The following is a 22,460-nucleotide window of genomic DNA, read 5'->3' as shown; positions in this document are numbered from 1 at the left end:
CCTCTGGCGGCACCCACACTAGCAGCCTCCTCCTTCAGCTTCATCTGCATTTAACATGCCTTGTTGGGCTGCGGCAAAGAATACTCAACAGATTCATATTAAAAATGCCCTTTAAATTTCAAAAGCTTTGAACTAAAGAAATACCTCGAGAAGTTCTCGTGGAAAGTTCAGTCCCGTTGATTCAATTCACCACACTTAGATGCACCTTTTCAAATAATAGGGAAAAAATGTAACAGGGTCAGGCCCAATCAATATGCTTGTTCAAACAGAATTGCGGGGACTCTGATGTGCGTGCGTTTTGTGCTCTGCCTTTGTACACGGCCACTCGCTCTGAAGAAAGGTTTCTTTTGCTAGGGGAGCAATGAAAGTGGTTGCCTTTTGAGTGCAGGCAGCAAAGTGACGGCATGTTTACCGCGCTGGGAGGGGCTGCCATTTTTTCATGTCTCCCCTAGCCGAGTCTCTTTGTTCTTTTCAGAACCTGAGAAGTCAGTCCCTCGCAGAGCCCCAGCCCCACCGCGAGGGCAAACCTGAAGCAGAGGGCTCCCAGCACTGGCTCGCTATGTCTCAGAAATGTGATTTTGCGGATTAGACAAATAATTTGCTGTTTCGTTCCCACCCTTAGTGAGAACACAAAAGGACTTAGCACAGAGTACTGGGCTGTTATCTTGGGGAACTCCTGGAGCCCACAACAGCCTCTGGGCTGGCTGGGCCAGCGTCTGGACCCATTACTGTCGTCCTCCTTCACGCACACTGACCAGGGGAGCCTGCAGGTCCCTGGAGAACAGGTTGGAGCAAAGGTGACCAAGGCCCCCTCCCTCAATCCGGCATACCTACCTCATAAACTGTACGTAAAGTGTTACTTAGATGGCATCTCGAATATGTAAAAAATGCAGGCAGTTCTGAAAGGTCAAGAGGGGATTAGGAATCTCATTCCCAGGGCCTGTTCGACAGTTGATCTTAACATTCTCTTGTTGGCTCTGGACCTGATTAGACAAGACAGCCTGGGTCTCACCTGGGATCCAAGTTACAGTCCGAATTAAGAGGTGAGCGGGGCTGCTGAGATGGGTAATGGGCAAAGGCTCTTGTTGCCAAGTCTCATGGCCTGAGTTTGATTCCCTGGGACCCGTGTAATAAGAGTGCGACTATAAATTGTCCTCTGCCTGTCACACATGTCACAGAACATGCGCACCTACACTCACACACATAATATATGAAGGCAAAAGGAAAGGTGGTTAGCGAATAGACACAAGGACACATTCTCGTCCCCCGCGACTTAGCACTCTGCTGAGGTCCTGGGCCTGTACGGATGTACATTTTGAAATGCTGGGCCACTCAGTTCTTAATCATGGAGTGCATGCGCCTAGTCAGTCTACAAATGGCCCCATCTAGTTTTTAACTATGCACGGGTAGTTTGCATGTGCATGTGTGTAGGTGTGCTTGCATGTGTGGAAGGTAGAGGCTAATGACCAGTTTCTTCCTCAATTGCTTAGGTTTACTTATGTGGATGAGTGTTTTGCCTGTGTGTACATATATGCGCTGCTTGTGTGCTGAGTGCCCAGGGAGGTCAGAAAAGGGTGGCAGATACTCTGGAATTGGAGTGACAGAGGTTTGTGAGCCACATAGGGTTCTGGGAAGCAAATCGGGTCCTCTGTAAGAGCAAGTGTTCGTGGCCACTAAACCATCTCTCAAGCTCCTAACTTACTGCTTGAGACAGCATTTCTCTGGAGCTAGGCTGATTATCCGGTGAGCTCCAGGGATCCTCTTGTCTCCACCTTCTAGGGCTGGGATTACAGATGTGTGCCACCAAGCCTGCTTTTCCCTTGGCTTCCTTCTAGCAACTGAACTCAGGTACTCACGCTTCTGGAGAAAATACTCTCCTGACTGAGCCCAGCATCGGGCCACATTGCCTCCTACACAGACACTGCCATCCTGTGACCTTTCTTTTGAGTGCTCTGCACTGAGCTTGGCTGAAGCTCTTTCACCCTGCGGATTAAGCTTGAAGCCACAACTCTCCTAGAACGGTGTATGCCTCCCTCCCTGACAGAGAACAACAAGAACAGCAGCCACGCTCCCTCAAACACAGGGCTGTAGCAGTGAAACACAAACCAAGACCAAAAATTTCAAACCACATATGCAGTCCTGCTGAAAAAACACCTACAGATGGCTCCCCCGTGCGGCGGGCATCGACTGTGGGCTTTTTGTCTTTTCAGGCAACTCTGCATTTAGTTGCAGAATCGTCCCCTCCCTCACTTTAATCTGTTATGTGACATTTCCAGCTAATGTTTAAAACTAGAAGAGTATTTTTTTTATTTTTAAATTCAAAACGAACAGTGGTTAACATAGCATTCTCCCCTCTGCCCATCCAGAATGCGTCGGAATCCACTTCTCCCAGTTTAAATACTTGGAAGGCTTCTCCAAACCTCTAGCACACTCCTTGGCCATGCAGAAACTTGGAAACCACACACATCCCTAAACCAAACTGGCCCCTAGCCTTCTGCCTTCAGCATGAATCACAAGTCAAGATGAATTAAATGCAAATCCAGTTTGCAATGGTCCATCACTAACAGGCCTAATTGGAATGGGCAGTGTGTGGGTTGGATGGGAGCCCATTGTACCCCGTGTGCTATCTTGGATTAGATTGGGGCTGGCCAGCTCAAACCAGTCCCACATGGGGGTCCGTGGCCCTCGGGCCTCCACAGTTACTCAACTATCGAGGAGCTGTCAGGAGGAGGAATACGTCTTCAGTGAACACGGTAAGCAGGAGACAGCTGACATGGGGAGAGTGCATACAGGTCATGGGGTAAACACAGCCAGCAAGAAACAGGACACGGGTGACATTAATATTTTAATCTGTACATCACTTCTTTCTTTTTTCTTTTTTTTTGCAAACCATTACACTTTTATTTAAATTAACTTTTTCTTGCAAAATATTCATTTCATTTTTTCCAACAAAATCTTATAAAGGCAAAAATAAAATTTTATTTTGGCAAATATCATGAAGTTGATACTGGCAGCATATGGAGTTAGTTAAAAATAGACAGCAACTTCTAAATATATTCAAGGATTTTTTTCTTTTAAGTATAGTCAAAGACAAATTTTCATTTAAAATGTGGCTCCACCCAATGGAGGGGTTTTTAGTTTGTTTTCTTTCAACCATTGCTTCCTGTATGTAGAAAACCAGGAGACAAGTTAAATATGGGGCCAAAAACACTGTGTCTGGCATGGTCACCTCTTCCTCAGCTGGGCTAGAGTCAGGTCAAAGTCCTGTGCCCTGTTCTGCCTGCCCTCCTCACCAGTCCCAGGGAGGCTGTCCCGGGTTTCCCCACAGCAGGCAGCTGAGGTCCCTCAGTCCCACCTGGCTGGAGGGATGGCGGTAGGTTAGGCATTTGTAAGCAGATTCCACCCAGTGTGGAGTTTATTGCTACAACACATCTCCCATTTCCACTTCACAGTGGCTTCTGTTTTTCTGAGAACTGTTCGCTGAGGGAACTTCACTGCTTCATGACAGGCTGAAGAAGCCACCACTTTTGAACATACGTGGTTGCTCCTCAGTCAGCACCAAGGCCCAGACAGGCTCCATGGGCCATCCCGGTGGAGTTTCCAAAGCTGGGCCTCAGCTCAGGGGTACTGACCTCGGCAGTCAACTGCTCCTCACTTTCTGGGGAGCATGGTAACAAGCCTCATGCTGGAACCCACAGGAAGCACATCCCCAAATCCAGCCGCTCTCTGGCTTCGTGGGCAGTGGGAATGGTCCCTGCCTGTCCTGCGCTTCTCCCCACCCACTATGCCCCCCCCCCCGCAGTACCTGAATCCCTATTGTGGCTACAAAACCCTGCAGGCTCACCTTTCAGCCACTCAGACCTTGAGGTGAGCATATAAAATACATTCTGATCCTAAAATACAGTATATTTCACATCGTGTATTAAAAGTGCTTCTGTCATCTGTAGGAAGGACTCTGGACCGAAACAATGGGCTTGTGTTGGGACGGAACCCTTGTTCCATGTTGCACCCACCATGCTGGGTGGGCTCTTCTCTCCTCCAGCGCGAGCCCTGTTCAGCTGGAAGGGTTTCCACTGGGCAGAGGAGACAATATTTCATGAAGATGCTGGTTGAGCTGGGCCCCCAGGTCCAGGCTTCTCCTCTGCACACTGGATTATGGGTCTGCTACTGCCTGGGCTGGAAAAAGCACAAGAGACAATGAGAAGTTGGCAGACCTTTGCTTCTGCCCTCATAGTGGGCATGTTTGTGCACACACATAATGGGCTGGCAGATGGAGTACGAGAGCAGGGGATGTGGGCAAAGCGGCCGCTGTCAAGGGACCTTTGCTTCTAGGACCCAGTGCGCTGTTTTTTTTTTTTTTTTCTTCTAACTTTAAGTTCAAGTTCATAAATTTGTCCTCTGCAGTAGGCCAAGACCTGGGCAAACCCCTAGGGTAGTTAATGGTTCTACACTTCATTCTCTGGAAGATCAGAGAGCGAAGCCTACGGGACCTCACTTGCTTGCTTTATTTATTTTTATTCTTTTCTCATGTTTTTAACCTAACAGAGTGCTTTTAACCTGCCTGTGGTGCTATGAGAGGAAGAGGCACAGCTAAGCTCTGGAGAGAGCATCTCAGTCCTAGCACAAGGCTACAGGGGCTTGGAAAACCAGGGTGAACGGAGCCTCTCCCTGGCACCTCTACCTGCTTAGATCTCTAAGAAGAAAACACAACCATGGCCCTGGCAAGTCCTGTAGGACTTTATAAAGGACATGGCTGGAGCCTTTCATGACGTTCCTCTGCTCTGCCCCTCTTGTGGGCCATGGTAGACCCAAGCCACCTCATCTCCTCCTGCTCTCGGACTGGCTGGCTGCAGGCTCTAAAGTAGGGACAGTCCAAAGCTGGAGGGCCCAGTGCAAAGTGATGTCCCCTGCACCCTCTTCTGCAGACCCACGGAGTTTCCGGGATGGCCCAGATGAGCTCGCTAGCCAGCAGTCATGGAGAATGTAAGTTGTGGGTTCACACCAAAAGCGTCTGCACCCTGACACGCGCGTTTCAACTCTTTAGGAAGTCCCTCAGATGTCTGGGCCTCGTTTCCTCATCTACACGTGGAGAGAAGAGCGTCACGGGGCTGTTGTGAGCATCAGGAGATACTCAACACAATGGCTAGCAGGTAGTAGTCCCTCAACAAGGTCAACCATAACCCAGTTAGGGTACAGACGGGAACTCTGCGAAGAGACAGCAAGAGACTGTGAGGGACTCTGGTGTGACCTCTGTGGTCCAGGTTTGGATACAGACGGGGCAGCTGCCCCAGGCCATAAAATCACTCCACAGCTAATGGTTACTGGCCTACTGGCTCCCGGGGGGCTCCTTCCTGTCTGGGTCAGACACTCACTTAGTGGAGTTATACCAAGCATCTCGACGGACTGTGGTCCTGGACTTGCATCTGTCTCTTCCCTAAGACACTCAGTGACTGATACAGTCTCAGGCCTTGCTGTATGAGGAGACCCCTCGGGGTCTCAGCTTGCCTTCTGTAACTCTGGACTTAACTGTTCTTCAGTCCCTTTGGGAAGGCCACCAAAGAGTGAGATGTGATTCTTCTTTTCCTTGGAGACTGGCAGTGTGCCCTATACTGCTCTTTGGGGCATCAAGCTGCCGTGGGAAAGAGAAACGGGCAGGAGCGGCAAGGGCCCTAGCAGACATGTCCAATCCATGGCCCACAGAATACATGTGATCCAGGACGGCTGAGGATGCAGCCCAACACAAAATCCTAAACTGACTTAAAATATGAGAAGTCTTTTTTTTTTTTGCATTTTTTTCCCTTGTACCTCAACCACACAGTAATAAAGCCAAAGGGTTGAAAACCACGCAGATATTTCAGCACGACAGCACCTTTAATGGCAGCCTCTGTTGAGGCCTGAGGTCAGAATACTAAAATGCGAATCACCTCCAGCCACCTACCATATAGCAGGTCCCCCCCCCCCCAGCGGCCGCAGTGCCAATGGAAGGAAGCAGCAGCAGGTGTCATTGCAGTCAGCTCAGCAGCAGCGGGAAGGCGGGCGGGGCATGCTCAGACTACGGGGTGCACAGCAGCAAGACAGCCAGGCAGGGCTCTTACTTGGAAGGTGTTAGACAAAGGTGTAGTGCAGTCCGTTGCTTAAGGGGGGGTAAGGTGGCACCGTCCTGGCGGACAGGGGGGCTTTAGGCGGGAGGAGGGCCAGCTGCTGCACTAGACAGAGCACACAGGAATCACACGGTATATTAGAGTGACCTGTTCACCCACACCACCATATGCCCTGCTTGGCAGGACTGTGTGGCTTGGCCCCGCTGCCCCCAACTGATGGCTGCTCTTGGGAGCAGATCCATGGGGCACAGCTTGCCTGTAGTTTCTGATTCAGGGGAGGGAGCAAGAGTGAAGAAAGGTATAGATTGGGGAGTAGTGCAGAAGGTGTCAGGGCTAAGGTCATCAGCTGTGTGGGAGGAGTGAGAACAAGCCAGGAACGTAGCTCAGTGACAGTGGGCCAGCCTAGCGTACAGAGGCCCTGGGTTCATCTCCAGCAGCACCTAAGACGTGGTGGGGGCAGAGTGAGAGCAAGCGCAGCTGTGAGGAGGGTGCCTGGAGAGGAGGGGCAGCCTCACAGGAGGGGCTCGGAGGCTGCCGAAATGAGCTCTGGGGACACCAGCAAGAGGGTCTGCCTGAGTCCCAGTCCCAGAGCAACACAGACCGCTTCCAGCCCCTTTATGTGTCTCGGACAGAGCAGGGACAGCAGAGATCTCAGAGGCTGGCTTAGTCTGCTTGGTTTCAAGACACGACCTCAGTGTGGCCCATGATGGGCTTGAACTCGCTGTAATCAAGGATGACTTTGGAGCCCTGATCCTCCTGCCTGCATCTCCCTAGCTGGGATTATGGATGTAAGCTAACACACAAGGCTGGATTTCTGGAACTCTGGAGGGTCAGGGTATGGGGACAGAATAGGTCTCTCCTCATTAGTCAATCATGGGGCCTCCCGAAGTGATGTCAAAGCTGCTTCCCACACCAGACTCCTCAGGGCCAGCAGCCACTTGGTCAATTGGATTAGAGGGCCGGTAGAGAGAAGGCACCACTTTGGGTCCTCTGACCATCCATCTGTGAAGTACACCTGGCCAGAGGCGCCATAGAGACACACAACAGCCTCTGCATCCACGGACAAACTACACGGGATGGACCGTGAGGATACCACAGGGAGGCAGATGCTGGTGAAGGAAGAGAGGCTCTTGTATTGTTTTCTTTGTGATAGGGTCTCACTCTGTAGTTCAGGCTAGCCAAGCCTATAGCATGCATGTAGCAATTCTCCTGCCTCAGCTTCCTGACAGCTGGGATCCCAGGCATGAGCTTAAAGCAGCCTTCACACACCACACAGCTGTGTGCTGCTTCTACACCATGGTGATATTCTTTTGGCTAGGCTGGCAAAGCCTTGGCTCCTGAGTCCTGCTTTGTGCCACAGGGTAACTGGCAGGGTTGAGTGGCTCTGGCGTGAGGACCAAGGAAGGGTTTCTAGGCAGGAGTTCTTGCCCCACGAGAAACACCCACTGCGGCATCAGTTCTGTTCCCTTCTTCCTACGGAAAGAAACTCGAGCCCTGCCCCCTTGGTTCAGAGATGGCCAATACAGAGCAGAGAGGCAGCTCTTCTCCTGCTTGGGTCAGGCAGGACAGAGAACATACCCTTAACTGTTACTATCTGCTAACTTCCTGGCTCTAGGACAAGTTATACTGGGAGCAGCCGGCAGGAACTGTCCCCGAAGGTCAACACCCACAGCCTTACCTGCTACCTGCTTGCTGCGCTGAGAGGCCTCTGAGGCCAGGGCATAAGAGATGTTGATGATCCGCTCCTGTTCCTGCAGCTGCGAGTCCAGGTCGGCCAGGCTGTTGCGGTCCTGGCCTGGGGGCTGCAGGTTACACATGCTGTGAGGACAGAGAGAAAGCGTGAGTCTCCGCACCCTAGCCCTCAGCCTCCCCTGTGGAGTGTCTCCCCGGCTGTGGGGAGAAGCGTCTACAACACTTTGGGGGCATCAGATGTGCGTTGCCTCCTTTCTTCCCAGACAAGAGTGTCTACGTCCCGGGAAACCCACAGTGAACATAGCTCCGTTCCTCCTTGCAGGCTGGAGACTCCTGATCCATCCAGATATGAAGTGGGTAATGGAACTCTGAAAGGGAGGCTCACAGGCCAGAGAATTCACTTCCTTGGGTCCAATACTCAGGGTTCAGGAAGTATGTAAAACCCCCAGTGCCCTTAGGACAAACTGAACCCCATCTATGGAGTCTGTGTGAGGAACACAGGCCCTAGTCTAGCACCTCCTGGGTTGGCCTGGCCCAGCTATGGATCTACAACGCAATATGGGCACAAATGTTAAAAGAACCATCATTGGAGGTGACCTCAACTGAGTCTACTTCACTAAGGTCTGGCTTGATGGCCCACACTTGCCCATCACTGGGGACAAATCTGAAGGCATGGACGTTGGGCAGGGACCCTGTACAAGTTCTCCAGAGCCTTCAGACGGCTGGGGGAGTATGCTCACCTGAGAACCTGCCTCTTCAATCAGAGGAATTCACTTGAAATAAAGCCTAGCAAAATATTGACCAGTCAGCCTAGCCTGGCTCTCCCACGGCTGAGCTATCACCTGGACGGGGTTTGTGAGACTTCTAGGGTTGAGCAAGCAAGGGCTGACCTTGAACGAGCGAGGATATTTCGGATCTTCTCAGCCTTCCGGTACCGTGCCTGCAGCTCTTCAAGGCTGGGTGGCTCCTCGGGATCCAGTTCCACGTACCGCTCGGGGATGGAGACCTTCTCTGGCTTAGACAGCTGGGAGGAGGATCGGGTGGTAGAATGGAGGATAACCTCAGATGCTCTGATCTGAGATCTGTCTTTTCCACCCTCCCACCCTGTGACAAAGCAAACAGAGTCCACAGAGGTGAGGAAACTTGCTAAGATCATCAAATGAACCAGCTGTGGAACCAACGACTTGACCCTGGGTCTCACACCAAAGCAATGCTGTACTTCCTGCTACACTAGACAGCTTTCTAGAGGCCAAGGGGAACAGCAAGGCGAGCAACACGGAGAGCATCTCACGGGAAGGACGAGATCCCTAGTGCTACACCCAAGGCTGCAGTGTTCTGACTCCAGCCATACCCACTCAGCGGGAGCTCCAGTGTCCTTAACAGCTAAGGGCTTTTCTTCTGCCCTTTGTAATTCAGAGACGGGACGCCCTTCAGAAAACCCTCCGTAATGGATGAGTGCTGGATCAATGGACAGAGGGAGAGGAGTCCCTGCCCTGCAAAAAACGCTTCAGACCTGGGCTGTAGCACATGCATTTAACCCCAGCACTAGGGAGGCAGAGACAAGTGGATCTCCAGACTACAGAGTGAGTCCCAGGCCAGCCAGGGCTACCTAGAAAGATCCTGTCTCGAAACAGAAAGCAACAAAACCCAACCAACCAAACAAACAAACAAAATGATCTACAGTCTGGCAGCAGAGAGACCACCAAAGCTGATGGGAAACCATTTCCTGTCTCAAACACACTTCTGAGTCTGGGGGCATACAGATCAGACTGCGCTGACTGGAAAGTTTAAGCCATCAATAACAGCATGCGACTGGCTGATAAGCAAGGTCATTTCCACACTTCTGGGCAGAGTGGATTTTCCACTCACCTCAATAAAAGTGTCAGTGGATGAAGACAGGTGACCCTCTTTTCAGTTCTCTGCCTTCTTCCCCTCAGCCTGACTCTGCACGGTTTATCTCTGTCACCTTTACTAAAGGCTCTCTCATCCTTTCCTCTGGGACAGGGCCCTAGAGGCACTTCATCCCTAACCTTAGGGGGTGTCACCCAAGGACAGAAGTGATTCTCTAGTTCCCAGGTGACAAGAGCTCTCCCCTCATACTACCTAGAGTCTCAGCCCCCCCAGCACCCTTTCCTACAGGGATGCTTAACTTGCGCCAGAGAGACAGAAGGCTCAGCAGGTAAAGGTACTTGCTGCCAAGCCCGATGACCCAAGTTTGATCTCGGGGACCCCACATGGTGGAAAGAACCAGTCAACAGGCTGTTCTCTGACCTCTATACTCAAGGGTAGACGGTATACAAGCACAGGTGCCCACACACGCACACATACACACTGAATTTTAAATTTAAAATAAATAAGTAGGTAAGTAAATAAATAAATAAATGTAAAGGTAATCTTGCCAGCACCAACCAGTCAGAGTCCCTGTTTTCACCAGCATTCTAAAGCTCTGAAAAGATCTGATCGCACTTTTAGGGCCATTGAAGGCCGTGACTTTCAAAAACATAACCTAACTCGCCTCAAGGCAAGTTAGGTTTTTTTTGCCCTTGACTGGGTTGATTTCAGTTTCAGTAACAGAAATGAACCCACATGGCCCTTCGCTTTGTTAAAAGGCGGCAAAAAATATCTGCTATTCCCAACCAGGACAGATCTAGAGGAAGGAAGTGGATTGCATTGTAGCAGGATTTAGGTTAGAGATAAAGAAAAACATTCTCCCTGGGCTAGCGGGCCAATTAGGACACCAGAGGGCATCCTTGCATTGCCAAGGCAGCACATGGAGGTTCTTTGTGAATGAAAAAGTCCAGCCTGTTGGCTTCCGCTGCTAAGGGTGTCAGAGAAAGGCCTGGTGGCAGGAGGCTGGCCATGGAGCAAGAATGAAGAATGCAGTAACTCAAGCATCAACTTACCTACACTGTTCTTTGTTCTCAGAGCCCCCTCCCTCATGAAACCCTAACCATTGGCAGAACCAGCTTGTAAATGGATCTGCCCTGCCTGTTGGAGACAGAAGGGCTGAGCAGTTCTGTGTGCTCGGCAAATGTGAGAGCCAGGTTCACACACACACACACACACACACACACACACACTATAACAGTGGCAACCCCCCGGGGAGGGTACTTGAGACTGTCTCGTGTCAAACAGACCTGTGGAAGACTTAAGAGTCCCACTCAAACTCATGCTACACACGGGGAAAATGCAGTAGGCCAAGTCCCAATACAAAGGTTTGGGGACACTGAAAGTTCATACAGCCGTCTTCCATCTGCAAAGATGTACAGCATACCAACTGTGTGCCACCCCAGGGCTAGGGATGCAAAGAATGAAAGCAGCTGCAGACACTGCCACAGACCAATGGTGAACAGAGATGTCTAGAGACTAATTGTTACTTGGGCACTTGCCCCTTTCCTTTCTCTTGCCATGTTTTCCTTGGCCTGCCCTGTCATGAGGCAACTGAGCCACTAGAGGGCACTAGAAGCATTCAAAACCAAAACTCTCAACTCCCGACTGGCAATGTCTTCTGTGACATTTCAGACCGGCCCTGTATTTCACGCCATGTATGATAACTACAGTCTGCCTAACAGGCCATTTGCATAGGCCACCACTAATGATCCGGGGAACATTCTCTAAACCTCTTGGGAACATGCTGAATCACTTAATCCCCCCACACCTCCATTAAGGGCACAGGGTACAATTTGCTCCCAAATAGAGAAACCAGCTTAAACATTACTAGAAAACGCTGATGACTTTATGGTCTCAAGGCGCTATTCATGTATGCACCTTCTTGATCCACAGTGAAGTCGAACCCCTGACTGAGTGAGACTGCAAGTCAGGCTAGAAGCCTTAATTCCATAGCTTCTCGGAAGTGTGAAAGAAGCCCCCATCCTCACCTCTCTGCTGATGTCCAAATCATAGTCTTGTGGCTCTAGGTCCAACTCCATGACAGGTGTGGCCTGCACTTTTAGCCAGCCGTCTTCTCTGTCTTTTCTGTCCCCCTGAGCAGCCCGCTCCAGCAGCTGCAGGTCAAAATCTTGTTCTCGCTTCCACTAGCAACAGAGGAGAGGGTTAACCTCACTTCCCGATTCATCAATGAGCCACACAGGACCCCGAGGCCTGGTGTCCATGAGATGGACCTTTCAGACATTAAGCAAGTGTCGGAGCCGTGTGTGTCACTGAAAACAAGGCCTCTGCTCGGTCCTGTGGTCTCTTCCACACTGCTGGCCGTGTTCTAAGACCTGAGTGTTCAAATGTGCATCCTTAGGGAACTGGCGGAAGACCCATGACTTTTTCCTTACAGTGGTCCACAGGTATCTAAAACGTTCCCAGGTCTAAAAGGGTGAGCCCAGAATGACCTGCCCCATCCAAATTCTCCTCCCCAAGGCCTTCTGGCTTAGGAGCCGTACACTCCAGGAGCACAAACAATGGGAAAAAACCAAGTCCTTCACAGCCTTCAAGCTCTTGGGGATGACCTCTCTACAGAGCTCTCAGCAGGGCTGATTCGGAGTGCAGGGACCTGTATCCCAGCAGGGGTAGAGTTCTGATCAGTTCCCAGGAGTTGGCTGGCAGCCAGTGTAGCAAAGGGCTGGGGAAAATGGTAACCAATGAGATAAGACATTTTCCTTAAACTAGAAAGGGAACTAAACCTGACACTAAATGTAAGGCCAGATGCACCTGCCCCGAGGCCATTTCACAGTGGCAACTCTGTGTCAACAGTCTCTTCACAGGAGGGGAAAATCTACCCAAGAATGTCTGCCCAGCTCCAAGATGGCTTCTTGTTCCGCCAGGCCTCTGACCTTAAGGGCTGCCCTTATGAGGGTGGAAGGATGGATACTTAGGCATCAGGCCATTGCCTCTGTCTCACTCCATTTACCTCACAAGGCCCTAGCAGCCATGGATGCTTCAAACCCATCCCATCCCCAAGCCCGTGGCCATATCAGCGCGGTCCACACATTCATGCACAAGCTCAAGGTCTCCATGTCAAACCAATCCAGTTTTCCAATTACAGTTGGGGAGAATTAGGCCATTAAAGTTCAGGAATAAATTTACTGATTAACAAAGGAAACACACATTTTCTTACACGCTCACAAGTGCTCAAATAGAGACAAGTCCTCATTTAAACCCAGCCTGATTGCTTCCACAAACAGCAAAAGCTCACCACACTCTGCAAAGTGCCCTGGGGAAGAACCACGCCAATCCGTCATAGAAAGCAATATGTTTGTTTATTGGCGTTGATGAGACTTACACAAGCCTTTTTTTTTCCTTTCCAAAGAAAAATTACAAGGTATTGGAGTTCCGGTTCTGAGATACTCTCTACATTTCCGACAGCATGTTATAGAAAGTCAGGGTTACCCCATATGATACTTACTTATAAAGCTCAAAGTTAATGGGTTTGTAGCTTTTAAAGACATTATTCCAGTCCTTTGGTGACAGACATTTGGAGAGGCCCTCTGCACACAGTTTGCTTTGTTATTCATTCAGTTACTACATCTGAATTGCAAAGGCTTTTCCATAAGGAATAGTGTGATGGGATCAGAGGAGTTAAAACCAAATGGCCCCAGACTCTAGAACACACATGTGTACTCACTCTCTAACGTTCAGGTCTGCTGTCCAGTGTAAGGCATGGAATCTGATAAATTCCCAATGCCCCGCCCTCTGCTAATGATTATGGTCCCCACAGAGCAGCTTTGGGGTGGACGCATTATCAGTAGCTGGCCTACACAAAGCAGGGCGGTGGAAAGAAAGTCACACCTAGAGATGTCCGCTAGGCTAGGGAGACAGCTGCTAACACAAGCCTGGTCAGAGACAGCACTGGCCGGTTAGAGAAGGCCCGTGCCAATTGGAGCGTCTGAGAAGACAATCAGGCAGGATTAGAGGCAGTGAGCGGCGACACTAGAAGCGAGAGAGCTTGTGCAATGAATTAGGGAGAGCAGACGGGCTAGAGGGCTGGGGAACTGGGGCTCCAAACCCAAACGCCAAATGGAATGTCTCCACAATGGGCCTAAGGCAACCGTGGGTGGATAGCACACCAGCCATCAGGAGGCAGCACCGAGCTCCCCAGCCCTCCTGAGTACCTGAGTGCTTAGCACCACAGGTTGTGGGAGGCAACCAGCACCTCAGGGTTGGGGCACCAACCCTTCCTTAGTCAATTGCCTCCCCCGGCTCCAGTATCTGCTGGATGTGGTTGACTTGCACATAATCTCTTTCCTCACCATCTTCCTCTCCTCCTTCAATCCTACATTCTCAAGTCCTTAATTCAGCTGGGAGGCCCCTCCCACTTAGCTTGGAGGATGGGCGAGACCTCTGTCGCTAGAAACCTCCCTATTACTCTGATTCCGGGTCATCCTCTGGCCAGCTCACACGTGCAGCTGGGGTCGTGGACAAACAGCCCCTCAGGATGTTCTTTCAACCATGTAGGTCACCCTGGGAGGTGACATGTGTACACTTGGGGGACTTGGGGGAAACTCTGGCCTCTGTCCCAGCCCCATCTAACATACTGAGCCAAGATCTCCAGGCAGTGGCTGGCTGAGGTATCTAGCTGAGAGCACGCCCGGTCTTTCTCCTTGGCTCAGGGTCCGCTTGCGCTCCCGGACCAAGGCCTTCTGGTGTCGCTTCATCCGCTCCAGCTGTTCCTCCGCGCTCATCTTGCCCCGCTGGTGGTCCCCTGAGTACAGGCGCTCCAAGGCACTCTTAGGTCTCTGCAAAAGAGGTGAGACGCAGAGTGGACGGAGCTAGAAGCACAGCTGCTTCCTGCTTTTAGCACAGGGTCTCAGGAAGCCCAGGCTGGCCTCAGGTTCGCTCTGTAGCTGAGGACAGTCTTAAACTCCTGATCCTCATACCTGTACCTCACAAGTGCTGGATTGCCGATGTTGGCAATCAAACCTGATTTCTGCAGCGCTGGGGATGAGTCAAGCCCAGGGCCTTGTACATACTAGGCACATAGTCTACCAATTGAACTGCACCCTTGCCCTCTCCCGCTTAGCCTCTCTTTGCAGTACACTACACGGGCTCGTGTCAGTCACAGAAAATCACTTCCTCTCAGTACCCAGTGCCCCCACCCGAATGAGTCTTCTGGGCAGAGGCAGACGCTGAGGCCGGGCCTATCCAACCGAGCCAATAATCTGTACTCCAGGACGGACATAGGGTACAGGCTTCTGGGACTTCTCATGACCCTGACAGGTTTGGTAGCCATCAGAAAATAGAGATGGCAGCCCGGTGGTGATGGCACGTCTTTAATCCCAGCACTTGGGAGGCAGAGGCAGGCAGATCTCTATGATCTACAAAGCAAGTTCCAGGATAGCCAGAGCTACACACAGAGAAACCCTGTCTCAAAAAACCAAAAGGGAAATAGAGATGGCAGGGTAGTGGCTTTCTTGGTAAGCAAGGGGGTGACAGAACCCTAAATTCCCCAAGGCTCCCAGGTCACTGCACACCCCAAGGCCCCTCCCACTGAGTGTGAGTCCCTCCACATCCCTGGCCACTTACAGAGAAGGTCATACTGCTGTTTCCGGCATTCGGACCCCTCCGGAGAGTGACGTAGGGAGCAATGGTGGATGACTGCTGGAGCCTGGATGTGGAGCCCGAGAGCCCTAAGCAAGGAAGGAGAATCAAGTGGCTGTGGTATATGGTTCAGCGCTCCCAGGCCTTCCCTAGCCACCCCACTCTCCTGAGGGCCAGCAGGCTCCACTCATAACCCACTTGTCTTGCTTTTTTCTCCTTGAGCCCAGATGGGGCACCCCAGGAAGAGAGGAAGCTTGGCCTGAGGGTGGCCTTTGTCCCTGTAGAAGCTTTGTGTGAAAAGGGGGGTACAAGAACATTCACCCCTCTGCTTCAGTGGGGAATCCAGCTAGGGATGAGCAGGGAGCCCAGTTAAGGAGACCATGAGTGTAAGAAAGGACGGACCAAGTCTCAAGCTGACACAGATCTGAGGTGGCCTCAGGGCTGATGGTTCTTAGTGCTCCAGCCTGCAGTCCACAGCGATCTGGAGCCAGAGCTCAGGACTGGCAGCTTCCTCTGTGATCAGCTAATTGCACTTGTTTAATTTCTCTCACCCTCAGTTTCTTTCTTTTTTACTTATTTTATGTGGATCAGTGTTTTGCCTGCATATATATCTGTATGCCACATGGGTGAGCTATGGACAGTTGTGAACCACCACATGGATGCTGGGCACTGAACCGGGTCCTCTGGAGTAATCAGCACCCTTTAATCACTACGCCGTCTCTCCAGCCCCTGACTCAGTTTCTTGATCTCTAAAATGGGAGTCATAACAGCCCCTGCCTACCAGTGCTATTGAATATGGGGCTAATATAAAATCTTCGACAGTGTCCGATTTTAGGGCAATCACTATTGTTGCTCCTGGAAATAGGAAAGGGAGGAAAAACAGACGACTCGAAAAGAAAAGAGAGATCTGTGGGTGGGAGGAGGTCGGGCCAGTCCTCCCTTCTCAGCAGTCACAGTTAGACCCAAGCTGCAGACTGAGGCCTAGGATCTGAGGCCCAGGTAGGGGCTATGAGTGGTATAGTGTGGACCCTGAAGGGCTCCAGAAGGGTCTTGCCTTACCTCTGCCTGGCAGTGTCTGGTACCTGCTCTCAGAGCCCACGAGGCCCAGGGAGGGCTGAGGCACGTCCCCACTGAGGCTGGCCAGCTCTGGCTCGCTCACATAGGACCGGAGCTCCACCTGCGGACAGAGTCTGAGGCTATGAAGTCACTGGTGTCACACCACCCTCCCCACACTCCGTGGGCATGCTCCATCTTCTTCGGCTCACCTTTGAGTCGCCATTCACACACTGGCCCTGCTCCCGGTCCCTCTTTCTTTCGTCAGACTGTCGCTTGAGGCCCCGCACAGATGTGTGCCGTATGACGGTGGCTTCCTTAGGCAGAGGTGGCACAGCTGGGGGCTGGTCCTCTGGGCTGTAGAGTTCAGGAAGTGGTGGCCTGGGGGGTGCCTCATCTTCCTATTCAGAAAGAGAACCAGACCCCGTGTCCAGAGGGATGGTATTAAAGTGGGGAGGAGGGCTGGCTGTTACTCAGCATTGCCACATGCTTGACCACTTCAGGGTCACATAACCATCCCAGCCAAGGAAGCTTCCGGGGTCACTTCCACTCCAACTGCTTTTGATCCAACATGCTTTCTAGTTTCAAAGTGTTACCCAGTAAGTGTGTCCCCAGGTCCTGCACTTGGTGTCCTGGCTCTCCATCTTTGGCAGTGTCAAATGACACCGGCTTCCCATGTCCTCCAGAGGAGGTGGGAGCCTGACCATCTCTCCTGAGATGATAACAGCACCCTGGGGAAGAGACATCTACCAGCCCCATGTGGTCAGCCTGAGCAGACTCCTGGACTTGGGTTCTTTGTGTGGGGATCGGCTCACCAGCCTGCACCCTCCTGCTCTTTCTCTGGGAAATAAACATTCTTACAGAGTTTCTACTTCTTTCTGGCTCTGACACTGCTGTTCACTTCCTGGGAGGCAGGGAACAAGACCAGGCTCCTTGGTACTCGATGTGCTCGGCTGGTTCTTAGGGGCTGTGGCTCCTTCATGCTAGGAGACCATGCCTGATCGCCATGAAAATTCATCCAGATGGCTGCTGTACCTCCTTCCTCCCTTTTATTTTCTTTTGGTTTTTGGAGAAAGGGTTTCTTCATGTAGCTCTGGCTATCCTTGCACTCACTATATAGACTAGGCTGGCCTCAGAGATCCACCTGCCTCAGCCTCAAACTCAGTGCTGGGATTAAAGATGTGCGCCATCACCGCCTGCCTTCCTCAGCTCCCCCTTCCTTTCTCCAGTTTGACACTTAGACACTTTTTTAAAAAATATTTTATTTATTTATTATGTATACAATAGTCTGTCTACATGTATGCCTGCAGGCCAGAAGAGGGCACCAGACCTCATTACAGATGGTTGTGAGCTACCATGTGGCTGCTGGGAATTGAACTCAGGACCTTTGGAAGAGCAGGCAATGCTCTTAACCACTGAGCCATCTCTCCAACCCCCTTAGACACTTTTTGTGGCCCTTGTTTCTGTGTTCTTTGAAATTAGCCAATCCTGTATTTATTTATTTATTTATTTATTTATTTATTTATTTAGGTGTTTTGAGACAGGGTTTCTCTGCGTAGCCCTGGCTGGCCTGGAACTCAGAGATCCACATGCCTCTGCCAGCATTAAAGGTATGTGCCACGATGCTGGGACCATTTTGTAAATGCTTTTTAAAATGATAGTAAATTAAAGAAATAAGCCAAGCAACAGTGTGGGATCCCTGTATGCACAGTGGGGAACACACAGAGGAGCTGTGTTCTCTCCTGGCCTAATTCAAGTGCTTAGGGATGCAGACACGGAAGCCAAGACCTGTGGTCCTCTTTTTATATTCTAATCAGTAGTGAGGGAATTCTGTTTCCTCAGGCAAATCTAGAAGGAACTTAACTAAATCTCTGTCCCTCTGAAGAACTCAAGGTTCACGGTTTGAGGGGTAACTCTGCTGAACCAAGCTGCTCACCTGCACAGGGTTTCTCTGCAGCTTTGGAGCCTGTCCTGGAACTCTCTCTATAGACCAGGCTGGCCTCACACTCACAGAGATTCCCCTGCCTCTGCCTTCCAAGTGCTGGGATTAAAGGCATGTACACCATCCAGCTCACTGTCACATTTTTACATGTTATCTTCAAAATGGATATTTTAATAAGGATTTCACACTATATTCAGGCGCATGTGGGTATGTGCAAATGCCCTTGGAAGCCAGAGGCTTCAGATCTCCTGGAGTTGGAGTTATAGATGGCTGTGAGCCACCTGACACTGGTGCTGGAACAAAATTTCCACCCTCTGGAAGAGCAGCAAGTGCTCTCAATCACGGAGCTGTCTCTCCAGCCCCTATATCCTTCTTTAAACATTTTTAACATTTATTTTTATTTTCTATCTACGGGTGTTTTGCCTGATGGACGTCTATGCACAAGTTCTTGGAGTCCATGGAAGCCAGAAGACAGCTCATCAGATGCCCCAGAACTGGGGTTACAGTCAGTGTTAGCTGTCATACGGGTGCTGGGCATGGAACCCCAGCCTTCTGGAAAAGCAATTAATGCTCTTAAATGCTTAGCCATCTCTCCAGCCCCAGGACAGATACTTCTGTTACACAAATATAAATGTCTAAAACAAGCAAACAACCATACGAAATAGTAACAACCGGGGCTGTCAACAGTTAAAAGCACTGACTGTTCTTCTAAGAGGAAACTGAGGTAGCTCAGAAAAATGATGAACTTTTTTAAGAACCCAGTGAAAAGCTGAGGACAGGCTAGTACCTTCAGCGCTGTTTTTAACTCTGGCTGCCAGGCACCCTTCAGCACATGGGCAGCCTCCTGTCCAGCAAGGCTGCTGGGGTTGGAGAAAAAGATCTCAAGACGGATTGAAAACAGTGATTCTCTCAGTGCAGCTTTTAAGAGTCATCACCCAAGCTGGGGTGGACTCTGCAACGATGCGGATGTTGGGGCGTCACTCAAGTTGCTGTAAGTCAACCCTGCTTAAGGAAGCCCAATCAATGCATGGGTCACCAGGTACTGGGGTGATGTCATTTCTTTGGTCTGCTGTCTGTGCCTTATACTTGTTCCTCTCTCTGCAGGAAGTCACACAGCATGCCCTCTGGCCCTAGCTGCCACAGCTTACCACCTGAGGCTTCGCCTTGGTTGGTGACTGAAGAGGGGACATCACTTTCCTCAGCTGGGGCGGATGAGGTCGGTATGGCACGTAGGTCTGCAGCTGCGGGAAAAGTCGGACCTCCAGAGGTGTCCGCACAGGGCTGGTGGGAGGACTAGGCTGCAGGGCTGGCTTGCTGTCAGTTGGAGAGAGTGAAGGCACGGACGGGTGAGGGAACAAAGGCACCGTTTTCCTTTCTGCGAGGATGAACAGAAACAATACACGGTGGAATCAAGACGCTGTTTCACCATGGAGACGCAGCCTCTCTGAGAGCCATCCCGCATGCCTACCCTGTCCCTGCACTCAGGAAGATGGTTGCTGTCTTACCTGGATTTTTGACAGACCCCACCAGGACTCTGTAGTTCTCTTTATTCGCACTCAAGCCTGCCATGACATCTTCGATCCTCCACAGATCCTTCTGTATCTGAGACTTCTCCTGGGAAAGACAGGGGCTGGTTCAGGCTCTTGGCTCCTCACTTCTGAGGATTTATGATACCTCTTCAGTCATAGTCCCTCACCACAGGGGTGGTAAAAACCTTTGAAAACCGGCCAGGGCAAGCACCAAGCCTACTCAGTCTCCTTGAGAAGCAGACCAGTGAGGAATGCTGGGAGCAGTGTTCGTCAGCCCACCTGGCCTACTTTAGCTAACTTAAATAAATTGTCTTGAGCAGCACAAGACTCAACCCCAATGATGTACGCAACACCCCGTCAATTTAACAGAGACAGAGAGGGAAGAGAAGAGGGGAAGCCATAGAATCGGGCAAGGCGAGGGGAAGAGAACAGATTTTCAGTTTCACAAGATGGAAAATTCTGGAATATGGCTGCACAACATGAGAATGGACTCAACACGGCTCTAGAGAACTCTTAGGATGCCTGGTGTGAGGGTGCACACCCTTACTGCCAGCACTCAGGAGGCAGAGGCAGTCCTGCTTTACATAGCTGGAGGCCAGCCTGGGATACATGATGAAATGAGAGAGAGAGAGAGAGAGAGAGAGAGAGAGAGAGAGACAGAGACAGAGACAGAGACAGAGACAGAGACAGAGACAGAGACAGAGACAGAGGGGGGGATTTGTGTGTTAGGGTTTCAAGTTCAACCCCTGGGTTATATAGTGAGACTTGTCTCAAAAACCATGGGCTACAGATAAACCTCAGCTACAACCAGAAACAACATTGGGAAGATTTTGCCAATGGCAGTCACTTAGAATGTTCAAGTGTTACACTACAAATGGCGGACCATCTCCAGTGAAGGGTATTACGGGAGGAATAGCAGCAGGAGAACGGCATACTCTGGGGATTCTCTAAGGTCATCCTTGAACCAGAGGCAAGACTCCCCAGTGTCCTGGACTGGTCTCTCAGAACCACCTGAGTGATGGATGACATTAGGCCCATAGGGGGCAAGAGGGACTCCCCAAAGAAGTTCCTTGGCTTCCTAGGGCAACATCTGAGTCTACATCTGGGTCAGAACTCCATCGTTACTTAGCAAGCCCAGCTCCCAGAGTGGCATAGCATGCTGTCCTGTGCACAAGAAACCTCTAGGAATACTTGCTGATTCAAATAAATACACGGAATCAATGTTAGAGCCCTGAAACAGAAATAGACCTGAAGCAGAGTTGGAAAGCAGGCCATTTTCCATTTTTAAAACGTGAGGGTTGGGACAGCAGCCTGCTGCCTACTGCAATAGGAGAACACAGGCCAGCTAGAATGGCCTGACCTTTAAGCTAAAGCCACCTTTTCCAAATTGACCACAGGACACAGAAATGGGGGTCACCCAGCCTGGCCTCCAGAAAAACAAATGAGTATAGATGAGAGAAGAGGACCCTCCAGGGACTGAATTCACACTCTCTCCTCAGGTCAAGGAGACTGCCAGAAGCAAGAGGAGGCTAAACTTCCTACACTTGTCCAGAGAATCCAAGAGAAACTTGCCCTGCATTCCAAATGCCCTCCAGGTGGGTATGGGTCCTGAACTGGGCTCCTCTTGCCTCTGCTCTTTTAAAGGTCCAGCCCTTCCCCAAACACTGAGGGCCAGACATTCAGAGCAAAGAAGCAGGGGAACTGAGGTGAAGCTTCTCATCATGGCAGAAGGAATCCCCAAGGGAGAGCTTGGGGTAGCTGTTTGGCAAGCTCACAGCCTAATAGGACGTTAGGGAGCCGAGGGAGGTGACAACTCTTTTTCTTGGTCACCTGGAAGAAAAAGGTTCTTCTGTGTCGTTCCTGCAGGGTCTGCTTCAGCTGTTCCACATCCCTCTCCAACTTCAGGTACTCATTCCAGGCATTTTCCATCTCCTATTGGCAAAGAAAACACTTCTGGTCCCCAGGTCCCCCTCAGCCCAGTCCCCTCGAGAATACCCTCCCCCCCCCCTAACCTGATAACTACTAGGTATATGGGAAGGAGAGGCTTAGGCATCTTGGTGAAAAGGAGATGGAAACAGGTAACCTTGGCTACCTGTGTTGCTCGCTCCCTACCCGAAAACGGGTTCCCCCGTCTGGTAGAAATGCCAGCACCACATTGGATTGACAGCTGCAATAGCGGAAATGCTGACATGCTGGAGCGCACTGTGCACAGCCTAGACTACAGCCTGAAGACTTCTCCACAGAACTGGCCCTCCCTCAACTATCCTGATGGGAAGAAGCTGAAGGAGAGGTGAGTCAGACATGATACCCCTGGATATCCTGCCACCAGGGGATAACCTGCCACCAGGAGGCAGCGACAGGTTCTCACCCCTGGCCTTCAACTCAACAGCAAGGGTGATGAGAATACAGCCCCCAGGGTAAGTGCCTATCACCTCTTCACCCTCCACCTACCGTGGACTCCCTGCAGAGCTCTGCCCGGATGTGGATGAGGTCCTCCTGGAGGAGTCTCTGCTGACATGTGATCTTTTCCAGGTGCTGTGGTTGGTCTCGGTATTGTTCTGTCTGCCTGTGCAGCACCTCCAGCACGGACTCTAGCTGGTCCTGTGCCACAACGGGCCAAGAAAACAGCATGGGAGGACTGTCCTCCCCAGAGGAACC

The 22,460-nt window shown here is 51.0% G+C and overlaps 1 protein-coding gene across 11 annotated transcripts in view; it reads right to left on the bottom strand.

Annotated features, from left to right (window-relative positions):
- Nucleotides 1-2,832: 2,832 nt before the first annotated feature.
- Plekha7 (pleckstrin homology domain containing A7) overlaps nt 2,833-22,460 on the bottom strand; it is a 191,205-nt gene continuing 171,577 nt past the window's right edge. For 8 of the 11 annotated variants that reach the window (XM_050143170.1, XM_050143168.1, XM_050143174.1 and 5 more), the window contains 12 exons: nt 22,254-22,403; nt 21,633-21,734; nt 19,779-19,887; nt 19,422-19,648; nt 16,544-16,732; nt 16,338-16,455; nt 15,264-15,367; nt 14,276-14,476; nt 11,672-11,827; nt 8,684-8,817; nt 7,780-7,919; nt 2,833-4,176 (listed from right to left, as the gene is read on the bottom strand). In XM_050143170.1, the coding sequence (XP_049999127.1) occupies nt 4,154-4,176; nt 7,780-7,919; nt 8,684-8,817; nt 11,672-11,827; nt 14,276-14,476; nt 15,264-15,367; nt 16,338-16,455; nt 16,544-16,732; nt 19,422-19,648; nt 19,779-19,887; nt 21,633-21,734; nt 22,254-22,403 (1,653 nt within the window). In that variant the 3' untranslated portion in view covers nt 2,833-4,153. Of the gene's footprint in view, nt 4,177-4,204; nt 6,207-7,779; nt 7,920-8,683; nt 8,818-11,671; nt 11,828-12,978; nt 13,725-13,852; nt 14,477-15,263; nt 15,368-16,337; nt 16,456-16,543; nt 16,733-19,421; nt 19,649-19,778; nt 19,888-21,632; nt 21,735-22,253; nt 22,404-22,460 lie in introns of those variants that run through there. The other 3 variants (XM_050143177.1, XM_050143178.1, XR_007591890.1) reach the window with 2 other exon arrangements.

This window comes from Alexandromys fortis, unplaced genomic scaffold, assembly GCF_014885135.2.
Source record: "Alexandromys fortis isolate MF-2015 unplaced genomic scaffold, M_Fortis_MF-2015_v1.1 scaffold_45, whole genome shotgun sequence".
Classification (NCBI taxonomy): domain Eukaryota; kingdom Metazoa; phylum Chordata; class Mammalia; order Rodentia; family Cricetidae; genus Alexandromys; species Alexandromys fortis.
Note: the sequence above shows the minus strand (reverse complement) of the source record. Positions and strands in the feature narration are given on the sequence as shown.